Source organism: Salmo salar, chromosome 28 (genome assembly GCF_965601325.2).
Source record: "Salmo salar chromosome 28, fSalSal1, whole genome shotgun sequence".
NCBI classification, from domain to species: domain Eukaryota; kingdom Metazoa; phylum Chordata; class Actinopteri; order Salmoniformes; family Salmonidae; genus Salmo; species Salmo salar.
Window position 1 is genome coordinate 31,816,371 of NC_138318.1, and position 16,981 is coordinate 31,833,351.

General features: G+C 42.8%; 2 protein-coding genes across 10 annotated transcripts in view; both read right to left on the minus strand.

Annotated features, from left to right (window-relative positions):
• The window catches only part of LOC106589834 (dynein axonemal heavy chain 17), a 113,475-nt gene extending 104,573 nt beyond the window's left edge, over positions 1-8,902 (minus strand). For both annotated transcript variants that reach the window (XM_014180222.3, XM_014180221.3), the window contains exons 1-5: positions 8,319-8,902; positions 6,560-6,750; positions 6,275-6,467; positions 264-363; positions 83-168 (exon numbers count right to left, since the gene is read on the minus strand). In XM_014180222.3, coding sequence (XP_014035697.3) covers positions 83-168; positions 264-363; positions 6,275-6,467; positions 6,560-6,750; positions 8,319-8,657 — 909 coding nt within the window. In that variant the 5' untranslated portion in view covers positions 8,658-8,902. The remainder of the gene's footprint in view (positions 1-82; positions 169-263; positions 364-6,274; positions 6,468-6,559; positions 6,751-8,318) is intronic.
• A 195-nt stretch (positions 8,903-9,097) lies between these two features.
• Positions 9,098-16,981, minus strand: part of LOC106589836 (cytohesin-1) — a 55,110-nt gene continuing 47,226 nt past the window's right edge. For 6 of the 8 annotated variants that reach the window (XM_045710153.2, XM_014180227.3, XM_014180229.3 and 3 more), the window contains 8 exons: positions 16,772-16,852; positions 16,584-16,696; positions 16,354-16,502; positions 15,149-15,261; positions 13,215-13,293; positions 13,047-13,118; positions 12,795-12,949; positions 9,098-10,253 (listed from right to left, as the gene is read on the minus strand). In XM_045710153.2, coding sequence (XP_045566109.2) covers positions 10,175-10,253; positions 12,795-12,949; positions 13,047-13,118; positions 13,215-13,293; positions 15,149-15,261; positions 16,354-16,502; positions 16,584-16,696; positions 16,772-16,852 — 841 coding nt within the window. In that variant the 3' untranslated portion in view covers positions 9,098-10,174. The remainder of the gene's footprint in view (positions 10,254-12,794; positions 12,950-13,046; positions 13,119-13,214; positions 13,294-15,148; positions 15,262-16,353; positions 16,503-16,583; positions 16,697-16,771; positions 16,853-16,981) is intronic. The other 2 variants (XM_014180225.3, XM_014180226.3) reach the window with 2 other exon arrangements.

Below are 16,981 nucleotides of genomic sequence, written 5' to 3' on the forward strand. Positions count from 1 at the left end.
AGGACAGAGGGAAAAGATTTAAAGTGAAGGTTGAAAGATAATTATCGGAATTAAAAGGATGGACACATGAAGCTGTTTTCACCTGTGAGTACTCCAACTGTTCAATCTCATCAAGTATCTTCTGCAGTGGCTTCAGATAAAGCACAATATCCCGTGCTTCTGTCCGACCTACAGAGGAGGGTGGCATAACATGAAATGCATGCAGGTCCACGACCATTTGTGTTCAAAGAGAGAAATCCGAGTTAGTGAAAACGTTGTTTAACCTTCATTGACATCCCTGTAGATACTCTTCAGTGCTGGCCAGTAGGTACTTGATGCTTTTTCAACAATTTCTGCCATCTTGCACACTTTTGGATCCATCAACTTCAGAAAAAAAAGAAAGGACCACGACCAATTGACCTATCGGTATTCACACTCCTGATACCTGCAGCGCAGCTCGAGTTTGGGCTAGATTCAATCAGATTGACATCCACATAGCGTTGTTTTGGCCGTGTCGGAAGTGCATTAGAGCTGTCAAATCCACAAGCGGCCTGTTGCGTTACCTTACCATGGACACTGCCATTGGATGCAACTAAACCACACAGACTATAATCCGATAAACCCCACGCAGCCGCGTTAGAAGTTCATGCAGCTGCGTTACGAATTCAAACACTCAAATTAGACTGATTGCCATAAATCCTCCATCCAAATTAACATGGAAACATGCATTAGCCTAACATCAATGGTTTGACATTCGAGAGTCATTATAGCTAACATCGATAGAGCCTGTGATTTCTACTAGCACCGTTTAGAAGTTGTAACGCAGTAGGTATAATAAGGAAGGGAGTCATTTGTGACACACAGGAGCAGCAACTCATCAATATGTCAGCTCATACTTAGCCCAGAATGTACTCTTAAGAAACCTAATGTATTTTTTTTTCTTTTACCCTTATTTTACCAGGTAAATTGACTGAGAATACGTTCTCATTTACAGCAACAACCTGGGGAATAGTTACGGGGGAGATGAATGAGCCAATTGTAAGCTTGGGATGGTTAGATGACGCTGATGGTATGACAGCCAGATTGTGAATTTAGCCAGGACACCAGGTTTAACACCCCTACTCTTACAATAAGTGCCATGGGATCTTTAATAACCACAGACAGTCAGGATGTCACGACTTCCGCCCAAGTTGGTCCCTCTCCTTGTTCGGGCGGCGTTCGACGTCACCAACCTTCTAGCCATCGCCGATCCACTTTTCATTTTCCATTGGTTTTGTCTTGTCTATCATCACACCTGGTTCCAACTCCATCAATTACATGTTGTGTATTTAACCCTCTGTTCCCCCCCATGTCCTTATCAGTAATTGTTTGTTGTAGTGCTTGTGCACGGTATGCTGGTAGTTACCGGGTTTTGTTTGACCCATTTATTTTATTGTTCTGTTGACGGTGGTTTATGGTTATTAAACATAACCGTTGTAAATCAGTTTCCGCTCTCCTGCGCCTGACTTCTCTGCCGCCAGTAGCATCGCATTACACAGGACACCTGTTCAACAACCCATCCAAAATACAGCACACTACACAGGGAAATAGCATATTGTTTTAGACAAGAAGAAAAATTGCCTCCTACTGGCCCTCCAACACCACTTCTAGCAGCATCTGGTCTCCCATCCAGGGACCAACCCTGCTTAGCTTCAGAAGCAAGTCAGCAGTGGGATGCAGGGTGGTATGCTGCTGGCTAACTTTACCATTACTCCTTAAGGTCCAAGGACAAGAGAACAACTGATAATCAGCCGGGCCGATATTGGCCTTTTCTACTCTATTGGCCTTTCTCTACCGGCTTAGCCGATAGTCCCTCTACATAGCAAAATTGTTGCTACGCCAGCTGCCACTCACCACCTGCACAATGCAGAGGAATGTCTAGCTGGAAAGATCTGCAGCAGCAAGCTAGCTCATTCTCCAACAGAAAGATGCAGTATTGAGAACTGGATGAATTGACACAGTGACCAAAATCAACCAGCCGCAATCGTATCTGTAAATTGACAATTGATATTCGGATTAGATGATGTCATAATAGGGTGTTTTAAAATGCCTAAATAAAGGTTGTCAATAGGGTTAGCTACCTAAGAATCTTCCTACATGTTTATGGACCAAGAACGCTTTAGATCAGTGTGCGTGTGTGTTCTCACTTCTCAAACTATGGGCAGATTTCAGTCATTCAGACAGAACGTGCGTCATTGTTTTATCTTTTTTCCTACTGTCGCTCTCCTTGTTAAATATTATTCACATTTGTGGCTTTACGCCATATAGCTAGTTCTCATATTAGCAGTAAACAGCAGCAAGTGATATGAGAAGCAAGTATATGAGCGATGGGGAGATGTGAAAGGGAGCAGAGATACAGCCTTGCTCTATCCAATCGTAGTTATTTCTTGACAGCTGAACTAGCCAATTTAATTGTTTCTAATTTCGAGAGTCCCACCCTGTTCAGTCGCCCACTATCGCTGTCCTTCCATTGAAAGTGAATGACACCACCGAAACATCTGCTATGTAGTGATGGGGAGTCGACTCCAAAATAATACATTCTTCGAGTCCTTGCGCGCCGACTCCCGGTGTCGACTTCCATTTGTGGGTGTCAAGCTTCGATTCCGCCTCATAAAATTCTGTATTTCTGCAACAGAGGAAACTATTTGCCATTGTCTACATCCGAGAACAAACTATTGTATCTTTACCAGCAAAGGGAGGGAGAGAGAGGGTAAGGGTACAGCCATAGGTAGGCATGACAGCCACCAGGCAGACAGTCAGAACTGTACATCGGTAATCAAAATGTATTGGCTATCGCAATGCTGTAGCCTATCGCAATGTCGAACTATCGCAATGTCTCAAACAAGTTCACTAAAGTAGGGGCTATCAATGAGTAGGCTGAGCTATTCTACACGCAACAGACCGAAGACCAAACACACACTAGCGTTTTTCATAGCAAAAAGAAAGAGCAGGGGAGCCAGCGATGGAGAGAGGGGATCGGTGCAGATAGACAGACAGTCAGAACCGTGCGCATAGGCTATATCTTGGTAATCTGTATATCTCGCAACGTCTTGTCTTGCAATGCCTCGTAAATTGACTAAAAGTATATACTAGGCTAGGAATGAGTATGGCTAAGCTATTATTCATAGTGCCAGCGAATTGAAGTTGAAAGTAGCCAAATGCATCAGTTTATGCCTAAATGTGCAATAAAAAGTATTATTCCTAAAGCTTATTTAATGAAACCCTGGCTGGCTGTTGATGTCCTAGGTCAGGGTTCTCCAACCCTGTTCCTGGAGAGCTACTTTCCTGAAGGTTTTCAGAAGCTCAAATCAGCAAGATGTGGGCATTGTTATTAGGAAGGATGTCTACCATGGATCGCTAAAATAATGATTATGAGCACACCATCAATTTACAGTGGCAAGAAAAAGTATGTGAACCCTTTGGAATTACCTGGATTTCTGCATAAATTGGTCATAAAATTGTATCTGGTCTTCATCTAAGTCACAACAATAGACAAACACAGTGTGCTTACTAACACACAAGCAATTATACATTTTCATGTCTTTATTGAACACACCGTGTAAACATTCACAGTGTAGGGTGGAAAAGGTATGTGAACCCTTGGATTTAATAACTGGTTGACCCTCCTTTGGCAGGAATAACCTCAACCAAACGTTTTTTGTAGTTGCGGATCAGACCTGCACAACAGTCAGGAGGAATTTTGACCATTCATCTTTACAAAGCTGTTTCAGTTCAGCAATATTCTTAGGATCTCTGGTGTGAACCGCTCTCGAAGTCATGCCACAGCATTTTAAAATCGGGTTGAGGTCAGGAATCTGACTGGGCCACTCCAGAAGGCGTATTTTCTTCTGTTGAAGCCCTTCTGTTGTTGATTTACTTCTGTGTTTTGTGTCATTATCCTGTTGCATCATCCAACTTCTGTTGAGCTTCAATTTGTGGACAGATAACCTTACATTCTCCTGCAAAATGTCTTGATAAACTTGAATTCATTTTTCCGTCGATGATAGCAAGCTGTCCAGGCCCTGAGGCAGCAAAGCAGCTCTAAACCATGATGCTCCCTCCACCATACTTTACAGTTGGGATGAGGTTTTGATGTTGGTGTGTTGTGCCTTTTTTTCTCCACACATAGTATTGTGTGTTCCTTCCAAACAACTCAACTTTAGTTTAATCTGTCCACAGAATATTTTGCCAGTAGCGCTGTGGAACATCCAGGTGCTCTTTTGCGAACTTCAGACGTGCAGCAATGTTTTTTTTGGATAGCAGTGTCTTCTTCCATGGTGTCCTCCCATGAACACCATTCTTGTTTAGTGTTTTACGTATTGTAGACTCATCAACAGAGATGTTAGCATGTTCCAGAGATTTCTGTAAGTCTTTAGCTGACACTCTAGGATTCTTCTTAACCTCATTGAGCATTCTGCGCTGTGCTCTTACAGTCATCTTTGCAGGATGAACAGTGCTGAACTTTCTCCATTTATAGACAAAATTGTCTTACCGTGGACTGATGAACATCAAGGCTTTAAAATATACTTTTGTAACCCTTTCTAGCTTTATGCAAGTCAACCATTCTTAATCCTGGGTCTTCTGAGATCTCTTCTGCTCGAGGCATGGTTCACATCAGACAATGCTTCTTGTGAATAGCAAACTCAAATTCTGTGAGTGTTTTTTATAGGGCAGGGCAGCTCTAACCAACATCTCCAATCTCATCTCATTGATTGGACTCCAGGTTAGCTGACTCCTGACTCCAATTAGCTTTTGGAAAAGTAATTAGCCTAGGGGTTCACATACTTTTTCCAACCTACACTGTGAATGTTTAAATTATGTATTCAATATAGACAAGAAAAATACAATAATTTGTGTGTTATTAGTTTAAGCACACTGTTTGTCTATTGTTGTGACTAAGATGAAGATCAGATCACATTTTATGACTAATTTATGCAGAAATCCAGGTAATTCCAAAGGGTTCACATACTTTTTCTTGCCACTGTAAATATTATGGGGACACCTATACATTTGGCAGCCAAGCACGAGTTATCAGTGTAGACTATTGACGTCTAGACATGATGTTGAAATATCTTCACACGTAGAATAAAAACCTCCAGGCTTCCGTTATAAGAGTCAATTAAATTGGAAAAAAATAAGAATTACGGAGCAATTTGGAAAAAAATATCCTGTGTGAATCGTCCTCTGGAATAATGCACATGCTTGGATAATAATTACATAGCCAACATCTCTAGTAATACCCGTCCGAATAGGGCTATAACATGTCAAAGAATAGGCTTATCAGCGTAGAGTGCAACGTCTGCTCTGGGATCCTGCGCACAGCAGAAATATCTCTGAATTATTCTAGTTCATAGACATCACCTTCAAATTCAAACAAAATAGGAATTTTAATGGCTAAGTTGATGAGCAAGTGGGCAGCATCATGCAGCATCAGCATCATGTCAGTCCTCTAGAACGCAAATGTAGTCTTCCTAGTAGGTCTTCCTAGTAGGTGATGTGTACATGTGTGCGCATCCGTTTCAGAATGTTTTGGGAGTCGAGCAAGAGTCGACTCCTTCAACTACGACCACAGGAGTCGGAGTCGAGCAAGAGTCGACTCCTTTTACTCCAACCACAGGAGTCGGAGTCATCTCCAAGAATCCTGGAGTTGTGCACCATTACTGCTATGCAGCTGTCAGCCAACGCTGGTTAACACTGGTTATTACTGGCTATCCAGACTCCTTTCTCCGGCGAAACGCTACGCCACACCCACGGACTTTAGTTTCTTCTCCGCAATGAGTCTAGATCTGAGTACCTACCCAACCCTTCACCGAATGTGAGCACATTCGGGGCCGTCTGATTGGTACAGAAAACGATGGGTTGGGCCAGAGCCAGAACACACGCAGGTAAAGCGGTGGTTTGAAAATGTGTCATTGGCTTTGATACTCTGATCGGTTAGAGACAATACAATCGCTTATGACTTTGTTTTGTTCAACGCCCCTCGTCACCACAAACAACTTCAATGATGGCAGTCTCAGACTAAAGTATGTAGAGAATGACAGATCAGCGGAATAATTGTGTGAGACATCAGGCTAGGTTAATGCTTGATCTGATTGAATCCAGACCTGCTAATGCAGGTCCCCTTTCACTGTCGATTCAACACCACCTATTGTTGGATTAACCCAATCAGAACCATGGACAGCTCCTAGCACTGAGAACGCACAAAGACACACGTTCCAAACAACAATATCATCTTTCATATTGTAAAATAGGGTACCTGTGCATAAATACACTCCAGGTTCATGAGTCTGTTGTTCCAGAAATCAAACTCCACTCTGGGCAGTGGGTTCAGTCCATCCAGGATCGGCTGGGCAGAGTCTTTACTAAGAACCTCTGTCACCTGGTGAGTCCAGTCGATTATCACCGTCTCAAAGGCATGCATCAACTTACTGTCAATGGCGCAAGAGAGCCTGCATTGGGGGAAAGGAGACAATGTACTGTTTATTTTCAACGACAATGTATTATGCGATTTGAGTCTTTAAAGGAGGTGACAGTCTAATACCGGTAGGTGTATTCTGAATCTTCAAGAGCATCTGCGTTTGCTGGTAATGGCAGGAATGTTCTGCCTTTGATTTGATCTCCAACGACGAACACTTCATTCTTCAGTTTGTGTGCATGGCGAGACACATCATCTGAAACCACCCTGGGCCAGCGTCTGGTGTTGTCTTTGTTGGTGTGTAGAGGGTATGCAATCTGGAGAAACACTTGTTAAATTTATGAGCGACTGTTTAATTTATCAATAGCTACAACCAGTGCTTGTCTTGGGTAGGAGCTCACTGCAGCCGAGTACCAGTACCTCAAATGTTCTAGCTACTGCTTGAGCTCCTATTCCTCTTGTAGCTAGAATATTAGCCCAAAAATATTGCGGAGCTCCTGCACCTACAGTGGAAGTTGGAAGTTTACATACACCATAGCCAAATACACTTATACTCAGTTTACAACAATTTTTGACATTTAATCCTGGTAAAAATTCCCTGTCTTAGGTCAGTTAGGATCACCACTTTATTTTAAGAATGTGAAATGTCAGAATAATAGTAGAGAATGATTTATTTCAGCTTTCTCTTTCAATTCTTTCATCACATTCCCAGTGGGTCAAAAGTTTACATGCACTCAATTAGTATTTCGTAGCGTTGCCTTTAAATTGTTTAATGTTTCAGGTAGCTTTCCACAATAAATTGGGTGAATTTTGTCCCATTCCTCCTGACAGAGCTGGTGTAACTGAGTCAGGTTTTTTAGGCCTCCTTGCTCGCACACGCTTTTTCAGTTCTGCCCACAAATTTTCTATAGGATTGAGGTCAGGGCTTTGTCCTTCAGCCATGGTGTTTATACTTGCGTACTATTGTTTGTACAGATGAACATGGTACCGTCAGGTGTTTGGAAATTGCTCCCAAGGATGAACCAGACTTGTGGAGGTCTACAAATATTTGTTTTACTTTTATTTAACTAGACAAGTCAGTTAAGAACAAATTCTTATTTTCAATGACAGCCTAGGAACAGCAGGTTAACTGCCTTGTTCAGGGGCAGAACAACAGATTTTTACCTTGTCAGCTCAAGGATTTGATCTTGCAATCTTTCGATTACTAGTCCAATGCTCTAACCACTAGGCTACCTGCCACACAGGTAGCCCAGCTTGAAGGTAGGCCTTGAAATACATCCACAGGTACACCTCCAATTGACTCAAATTATGTCAATTATCCTATCAGAAGCTTCTAAAGCCATGACATCATTTTCTGGAATTTTCCAAGCTGTTTAAAAGGCACAGTCAACTTAGTGTATGTAAACTTCTGACCCACTGGAATTGTGAGACAGCGAATTGTAAGTGAAATAATCTTTAAACAATTGTTGGAAAAATTACTTGTGTTATGCACAAAGTCGATGTCCTAACCAACTTGCCAAAACTATATAGTTAACAAGAAATTTGTGGTGGTTGAAAAGCAAGTTAATAACTCCAACCTAAGTATATGTAAACTTCCGACTTCAACTGTACCGTTAAATATAAACCGCCACATACACTTGAAACAACTAGCCAAAGCGAAAACTTAAGACAAAAATGCTTTCTGCTACTAAAATCGGTGAAACGTAGGCTAAACTGAGAACAGAGTGAAGAGCAGAAATCTCAACTAGCATGCAAGTTGGGGGGGGGGGGGGGGGGGGGGGGGGGGGGTCGGTACAACGCCTATTTCAGTCCAAGTCAAGCAGTGGCTGGCTTGTGGACTAGTTGACATTGGGATAGTTAGACGGCCTGGCCTAACATTACTCACCCCCTCAATTGCGCCGATTGTAGCGTCCACTGGGGAATTCGCGACGTCTCCAATAAATACATTCTTTATATTGTCTTTTGTAATAACTTCTTTATCCTTCTTGATAAAATATACAGCTTTGTTTTTAATTGTTTGCGGAAACTCAAGGCTGCAAACAAGTTGGGATGCTGCATTTAGAGAAATAACAAGGCTATTGATGTCGGATTTTTCAATGAAGTTGCCGATCAAAGTTCGGGTTTCCTCCCCAGCAATAAACTTCTGCCATTTGTCCGGTTTCAACTTTAGTGCCTTTAAAGTCACGTTCTGTAAAAACACGATCCTCTGATCTTCTCCCTCCATGTTATCATAATCTTTTGACAGCCACCGTCAGCTATTTGCTAGCTATTCCTTAATAGTCAGTGTACGTTAGCTGGTAAGATTAACGTTAACTACCAAGATAAACGTCTAAACTTCAACTGACAAAACGTTGGAAATCAAATGTGAAATCCGTTCCTCGTGCTCAGAACGTTCACCCATTCTTAACGGTTTTTGTTTGGACTGTCAATGAGCGACAAAGGCTCGAGCTATTGAATGTGGACCCTGTCATTGCTGTGCCCAGAGGTGGAGCTCTATGGCTGTCTCCATTTCTGTCTTGTTTGGTTAAATCCATTGGCAAAATCTTTAAAGTTGTGTGTTAACTTCACCTATCAAGTCAAATATTAAACAAAGAAAGCAAATATGAGACACATGAGATTTGTTAATCTGAGATCTGGTTATCTGATATCAAATAACCAAAAATATGATGGCAAAAAGAAGCACAAACCTTTATGATACAAAACAACTTTACAAGACATTTTATGTATTATTGATAAATAAACAAATAATTCAAGCTTGATTTACATATCATAAGCAGTGCATTGTGAACCAAAAAATTGCTGATGAAGTTATCTGCCAATGAAAAACAAAAACAGAGCCCTCCAAAGGGGTCATTGATGACAGAACACATTTGTAACAGACAGCATACAACTGTATAATAACTGTAAAAGGTCTTAATATTTTATCCTTCCCTGCAAACTTACAGCTGCTTCTGCAAAAGTACTCGTCACAATATCAGAATAAGAGACTATTTTAACCTGAGTAGTGATATATTACGATCCTTTGTTTCCCTCTCCCCTTCTTTATTTCTTTCTCCCCTCCCTCCATACCACCTCCATCCACGTGACTGTGCAGTTGTAGTAACAGAGGTATCAAAACAAAAAAACTAAATTAAGAGCAGAACTAACACAGTGATGGCATAACAAGGCTTTCAGCCGAGACAGTATTTTTTTTAAACTATTGTGCCGACTCAGCTCCCATATCTCACCCCCGGATCACTGACAGGCCTATGGCCCGGAAACATTTAACAAACAACAAAGTATCATCTCGACCTGTAAGGGGAGAAAGAGAGAGGGCTAGAGAGGAAACAGTGGTGGTTTGTTATGGGAATCATTGAGAAAGAGATGATGCTCTGTAGTAATGACAGCACTATGAGAAGAGATTTATGTAAAGAGGTTAATGGCACCTTTCTCTGTTCATTTTATATCAAAACAAAATATTGCATGATGTAACTTCCTGTAGAGGGCGCTGAAGGAGGTCCAATCCTCATCTCCATCCTAAACCCGTGCCCCTTCAAAATCCTTCCCCTCCAGTGTTTGTGAATCTGAAGAAAGCAACATGTAATCAATATGATGACAGCTTCTACCTTTCAGATTGTGGGGATATTCTGGTTTCTTATGTACATAATTCCATAGGTCCTTTAGTTCAGGTCCATAGACACTGGGCCATAGAGTCGAGTGAGGCCTGCTTCTCCTGCTGAAGTGCTGGAGCCTGGGCCTTTCCTACAGGTTAGTCAGAGCCGACACCTTCTTCTTCCGGGCTGCCACCATCTCATAGAAGGGGTCCCTGCTGATGGCTTTTCTACAGGGAAGAGGGGGGAGAGCAATTTAGATTTTACATTTGGCTTAGGACTAGAGCAGGCTCATACATATCAAGAACAGGACAGGATGGAAGTAAGAGAAGGGTTGTGTCCCAAAAATCTCTCTTTTCTCCCAAAGTGTGCACATGTTTACTTTCCTTCATGGATATGAAAGGAAATTACTGGCATTTTATTTAATTTCACCTTTATTTAACCAGGTAGGCTAGTTGAGAACAAGTTCTCATTTACAACTACAACCTGGCCAAGATAAAGCAAAGCAGTGTGACACAGACAACAACAGAGTTACACATGGAGTAAACAAACAAGCCAATAACACAATAAACAAGTCAATGACACAGTAGAAAAAAAAGAGTCTATATACAGTGTGTGTAAAATGCATGAGGAGGTAGGCAATAAATAGGCCATAGGAGCGAATAATTACAATTTAGCAGATTAACACTGGAGTGATAAATGAGCATATGATGATGTGCAAGTAGAAATACTGGTGTGCAAAATAGCAGAAAAGTAAATAAAATAAAAACAGTATGGGGATGAGGTAGGTAGATTGGGTGGGCAATTTACAGATGGACTATGTACAGCTGCAGCGATCGGTTAGCAGCTCAGGTAGCTGATGTTTAAAGTTGGTGAGGGAAATAAAAGTCTCCAACTTCAGCGATTTTTGCTATTCGTCCCAGTCACTGGCAGCAGAGAACTGGAAGGAAAGGCGGCCAAAGGAGGTGTTGGCTTTGGGGATGATCAGTGAGATATACCTGCTGGAACGAACGTGTGCTACGAGTGGGTGTTGTTATCGTGACCAGTGAACTGAGATAAGGCGGAGCTTTACCTAGCATAGACTTATAGATGACCTGGAGCCAGTGGGTTTGGCGACGAATATGTAGCGAGGGCCAGCCGACTAGGGCATACAGGTCGCAGTGGTGGGTGGTATAAGGTGATTTGGTAACAAAACGAATGGCACTGTGATAGACTGCATCCAGTTTGCTGAGTAGAGTAATGGAAGCTATTTTGTAGATGACATCGCCGAAGTCGAGGATCAGTAGGATAGTCAGTTTTAGTAGGGTAAGTTTGGCGGCGTGAGTGAAGGAGGCTTTGTTGCGAAATAGAAAGCCGATTCTAGATTTGATTTTGGATTGGAGATGTTTAATATGAGTCTGGAAGGAGAGTTTACAGTCTAACCAGACACCTAGGTATTTATAGTTGTCCACATATTCTAGGTCGGAACCGTCCAGGGTGGTGAAGCTAGCCGGGCGGGCAGGTGCGGGCAGCAAACGGTTGAAAAGCATGCATTTGGTTTTACTATCGTTTAAGAGCAGTTGGAGGCCACAGAAGGAGTGTTGTATGGCATTGAAGCTCGTTTGGAGGTTTGTTAGCACAGTGTCCAAGGAAGGGCCAGAAGTATACAGAATGATGTCTGCGTAGAGGTGGATCAGGGAATCGCCTGCAGCAAGAGTGTCATCATTGATATATGCAGAGAAAAGAGTCGGCCCGAGAATTGAACCCTGCGGTACTCCCATAGAGACTGCCAGAGGTCCGGACTGTTAAGTTCATGTTTTAAGTATCCCTATATTTCTGTTATTACGGGGCTATCACTCAGTCAAGAGTGCGCCTGCGCAGGACGTCTGTTCGTTGATGGACCTAGCTGAGAGTGCAATGGCTACCTTGTAGTGTGTTCATACGGTATAGTAAACTTTGTTAAACTGGAACCATGTCTTTGTGTCATTTCGAGTTCACATTGGTAGCAGAGCGAGAGATACAGCACTGGAAGTATCCATTGAGGATTGGAACAATGATGATGGTATGGGAACTTTGATCAGAGCACTGGATTTTGTATTTCTTAAAAGAGAAAGACCGTGCCTATGAGGCATATTCTAACTGACAGTGTTACGAGAGATATTTCGTTTGCAATGACGGACTACATCATTGATTTCGAACAGAGGTACAATAGGATGCGCAAGTACGACATGGTTCTCCCGGATGCAGTGTTAGCTTTCAAGTTGCTAGATACTGCCTGTCTAGATGGTAGGGAGAAACAGTTGGCTTTGACTGCTTGTATTGTACTGACTTTTGCATCAATGAAGTCGGCACTAAAAATAATCACGGACAACAGGCCCTCCGATTTGACACATTGAACTCTGTCTGCAAAGTAGTTGGTGAACCAGGCGAGGCAGTCATTAGAAAAACCAAGGCTATTGAGTCTGCCAATAAGAATACGGTGATTGACAGAGTCGAAAGCCTTGGCCAGGTCGATGAAGACGGCTGCACAGTACTGTCTTTTATCGATGGCGGTTATGATATCATTTAGTACCTTGAGCGTGGCTGAGGTGCACCCGTGACCGGCTCGGAAACCTGATTGCACAGCGGAGAAGGTACGGTGGGATTCGAAATGGTCAGTGATCTGTTTATTATAGTATAAGTCCCCCTAGCCCATGTCTACACCAATCCAATGCTTTTAAATTTGTGCAGACTAGTGAATGTGTGTACACTTCAGAAAGAAGGAGAGGTTATTGGGACAGCCAAGATCTCACTTGATGCTGGTGACCCAATCTTCCTTCTCCTCGGCTGTGGGGGCGGAGATTCGATAGAAGGTGTGGTTGCCCTCGACAACGCGTCCGTCCGCCTCAGTCTTACACGCCTTGATCACCTGATCCCTGTGGTCCGGGATGAACAGCTCAAAACAGTTCTGAGAGAGAGCGAGAGAAAGAGAGAAGGGGGGTGGGAGAGAGAGGTAAACCGGGAGAATGGCAGGAGAAAGAGCACAGGAAAAGAGAGTAACTTACTGGTTTCTTAGAGTCATCCACCTCTCTAATACTAAGATTCTCCAGAGGGATGATACCCCTAGGCTCCTTATCCTGGAGGGAGAGAAGGTTATAGCTCATAATTGATACATTGAAAGCAATGGAGAAAAAGCATGACAGAAAAAGAGAGAAATAGAAAGAGCAACTCACAGTAGTGTACTCAAAGTAGTACAGGCAGTTGTCTGTGAGGATGAACCATCGTCTCTTCCACGTCTTCACACGCCCTCCTGAGGTAGGTTAAAGGTCAGAGTTCAATCAGGATTCATAGAAGCTAAATGCACAGATTAAAGTTGCCCCTAGGCACTCCAGACAGACGGCAGCACAGACATCAGCCAGTACCAGGCAGGAGCCTATGGGCGTGTTCCAGGTCATCTTTAATGCAGTCATGCTTCTCAGAAGGCACATCAATGACGACAACAAAGTCGACCATGAACACAATGCATTAGATGACATGTTGATTGGATGGTAGGGTTACGTTTAAAGGTTGTTAGGCACAACGCATTAGATGACATGTTGATTGGATGGTAGGGTTACGTTTAAAGGTTGTTTGCGTTTAGAGGTTGATAACCTCACAGCATGAGTAACACAGAGCAGATCAATCACATCTTGCCAACAATTAAACACCATTTCATTCTTTATAATGAAACCATAGTTAACAGTAGATTTTAATTGGACAGAGAGGTGGGTAGTAGGGAAGCAGCACCCTGAAGCAAAGCACATACAGGCTGGGGAGGGTAAAGTTTCCAATCCAGACATATATATTACATACCTCCTGGAGACCAAAAATACCCAAAACAAATGAAGAAAAAAGACAAAAAGAAACTACATTAAGCCATTAATATTTATACTAATTTTATACCATAATTAGGCTCTATTCTATACTGAACAAAAATATTAAGACTCAACATGCAACAATTTCAAAGATTTTACTGAGTTACAGTTCATATAATGAAATCAGTCAATTTAAATAAAATGTATTAGGCCGTAATCTATGGATTTCACATGACTGGGCAGGGGCGCAGCCCTGCGTGGGCCAGGACCAGCCAATCAGAATGAGTTTCTCCACAAAAGGGCTTTATTACAGACAGAAATACTCCTCTGTTTCATCAGCTGTCTGGGTGGCTGGTCTCAGACAATCACACAGGTGAAGAAGCCGGATGTGGAGGCCCCGGGCTGGCGTGGTTACACGCTGTTTTATCGCTGTTACACACTGTTTAATCAGCTTCTTTACATGGCACACCTGTCAGGTGGATGGATTATCTTGGCAAAGGAGAAATGCTCACTAACAGGGATATTAACACATTTGTGCACAACATTTGAGAGAAATAAGCTTTTTGTGCATATGGAACATTTGTGGGATTTGTTTTCTCAACTCATGAAACATGGGACCAACTCTGGACCTCAAAGCCAGGTTTTCTTTATTCCCCTCTAATTAGAAACTGATATAGACCTGGGACACCAGGTGGGTGCAATTAATTATCTAATTATCAGGTAGGACCAGCAGGCTCCGGACCTCGTAGGGTAAGAGTTGAGTACCCCTGCTTTACATGTTGCATTATATCCGTCACATCCTGACCCTTGTAAGAGGTAATTTGCCATAGTAGAGCGGTCAGGGCGTGACAGGTGGTTGTGTTGGGTGGTTTTGGGTTTTCTGTTTATAGGTGGGGTATTTCTAGTATTCTATTTCTATGTTTTGTTTTCCAGGTTTTGGCCGGGTATGGTTTCCAATCAGAGGCAGGTGTCTTTCGTTGTCTCTGATTGGAAGCCCTACTTAGGCAGCCTGTTTTCCTTTGGGGTTTGTGGGTAGTTGTTTTCCGTTTTGTCTACGTACCTGACGGAACTGTTGGCTGTCGTTTTGTTATTTTGTTGAAGTGTTATCATTAAATAAAAAAAATATGAGCACTTTACACGCTGCGCCTTGGTCCCCTTTCGACGACCCTGTGACAATATCTTTGTTCAATATATGTATGACTGAGAAGACCAAACAGGAGAGTGTTGGTCTGCATCTGTCCACCAGAGTGGAAACATCAACAAAACTGGCTGTCCTGTTCTCCACTTACTGTAAACTGCAAAGTTGTCACTCACCTAGTTTGAGTAGCCAGCCCTCCCGGTCGGGGTTGAAGAAAGTGTGTGTGAGGTCGTTCCCATCATCCTCTGGGATCTTAAAGGGTTCCTTCTTTATACTCTCATACAGGTTCTACAAAGAGAGAGGGAGAGGGCGAGAAAGAGATCATTAGACGTTTGATACAAACACAGGATGGGTGTATACTACAATTGAAGCTAGATCTACTCAGGGTTTTCTAAAGTTAACCAGCTTCAGTTAGCTTCAGCTCAGGCTTTATCCGTACTACAACGTTGGATATTGATTGTCCACCTGCCGCTAAATCTAGCAGGCTTGTAACTGCATGCATGTCACAAGTAGCTAGTCGAAAGCCAAACTCTTCATTGAGACAATACTGAGACAATGCTGAAAGATCAATCCATGGGCGAGTCAATGTCACATTTTCATTTGTGCCGAAATCAAAATGAAAGAAAAGTTATCTAGCAAATTCAGCAGGCTATGGTGTGATATAGGCTCGTTGAAGAGCAGTCTTTCTTTCATTACGTATCGTTAATGCCGTCTTTGGTGTGCTTATCATGAGCACCATTTTTTATGAAATAAAAGTATTAAAAATAGATTCTCCAGTACTTTTGTATACTTTTTAGCCAGTAGTTCTGTGAGTAGCACCAAAAGTTTTCTCTGAAAATGCGAGGGGCTGAAGCTCATTGGCTAGAACTGGAATTGCTAGGGGGCCAGCCCACGTGTGGGGAAATGCAGGGAAAATGGCACAGCACAGATTCAAGAAAACAGTCGCTTTCAAACTAGGGATTTCGTGGCTAATTGAGGTAAGACAGTAATTCTGCTAATAGATGATGCATGGATGAACCACACAGGCACATCCAGCCAAAAGCGGGAGGCTTAAAAAATAAAAATAAATACTTTCTTAGTCGCTTTCCCACCCGGGAGCAGGTTAGTTCTGAAGGATTCGTTGCCATAGAAATTGACCTGGCTAAAAGGTGAGCGACTTTCATGGTACCATTTATCCAGAGTTGAACTCAGAACTGACCAAAGTTACCTTGCTAACTCCTCAAACCACGTACATAGTATAGGGCTCACGTCCTCAGCCAATCCTAGTACACTATAGATAGAGGGAGGAAGAGACCGGTATAGAAAAAGGAAAAGGGGGGGGAATAGAGAAGGACAGAGGGATGGAGAGGGTGATGGGGAGAGATACAGATCGATAGATACCCTGAGTAGGTCCTCAGGTAAGTCTCCGCCATCGTTGATTCCTCTGTTCATGGCGGTGAATCTCTGGTGGGAGGGTTTGTCCTTCACATTGGGGTTATGGAGACTGGTGTTCAGCATGATCACAGCAAACGACAACACATAACACGTATCTGGAACACAGAGAGGGACGGGGAGGTTAGTGTGTGAGCGTGCTTGCGTAAGTGTGTGTGTGTGCGGTGGCCTTTCTATACCGCTGTGCTGGAAGACGCCAGGGTTACAGTGACAGTATCTCTGGGCAAAAGCCTCAATCATGCGATCGATCTTCTGGGCTTCACCTGGCAACCGGAAACTCCACAGGAACTGCCTGGGGGAGAGGACACGCAAACATAAGAGTGTGGTGTGTGTGTGTGTGTGGTGAGCATGTGTGTATATGTGCTACCTGAGGGCCTGGACCAGGTTAAGGTCAGTAAACTCATGCAGCTCCACAAAGGCTTGTAGAACCTCAAGATTGAAATCCTCTCTACAGAAACACATACAAAACAGTATTCAGGTGTATGGTCATAAAAGTGAATAGATCAGCGTTGCATTCAGTAGGGAATACTGTAGCTAAACGTTTCAACTGAAAAGTAGTGTTTCTTATTGGACAAGT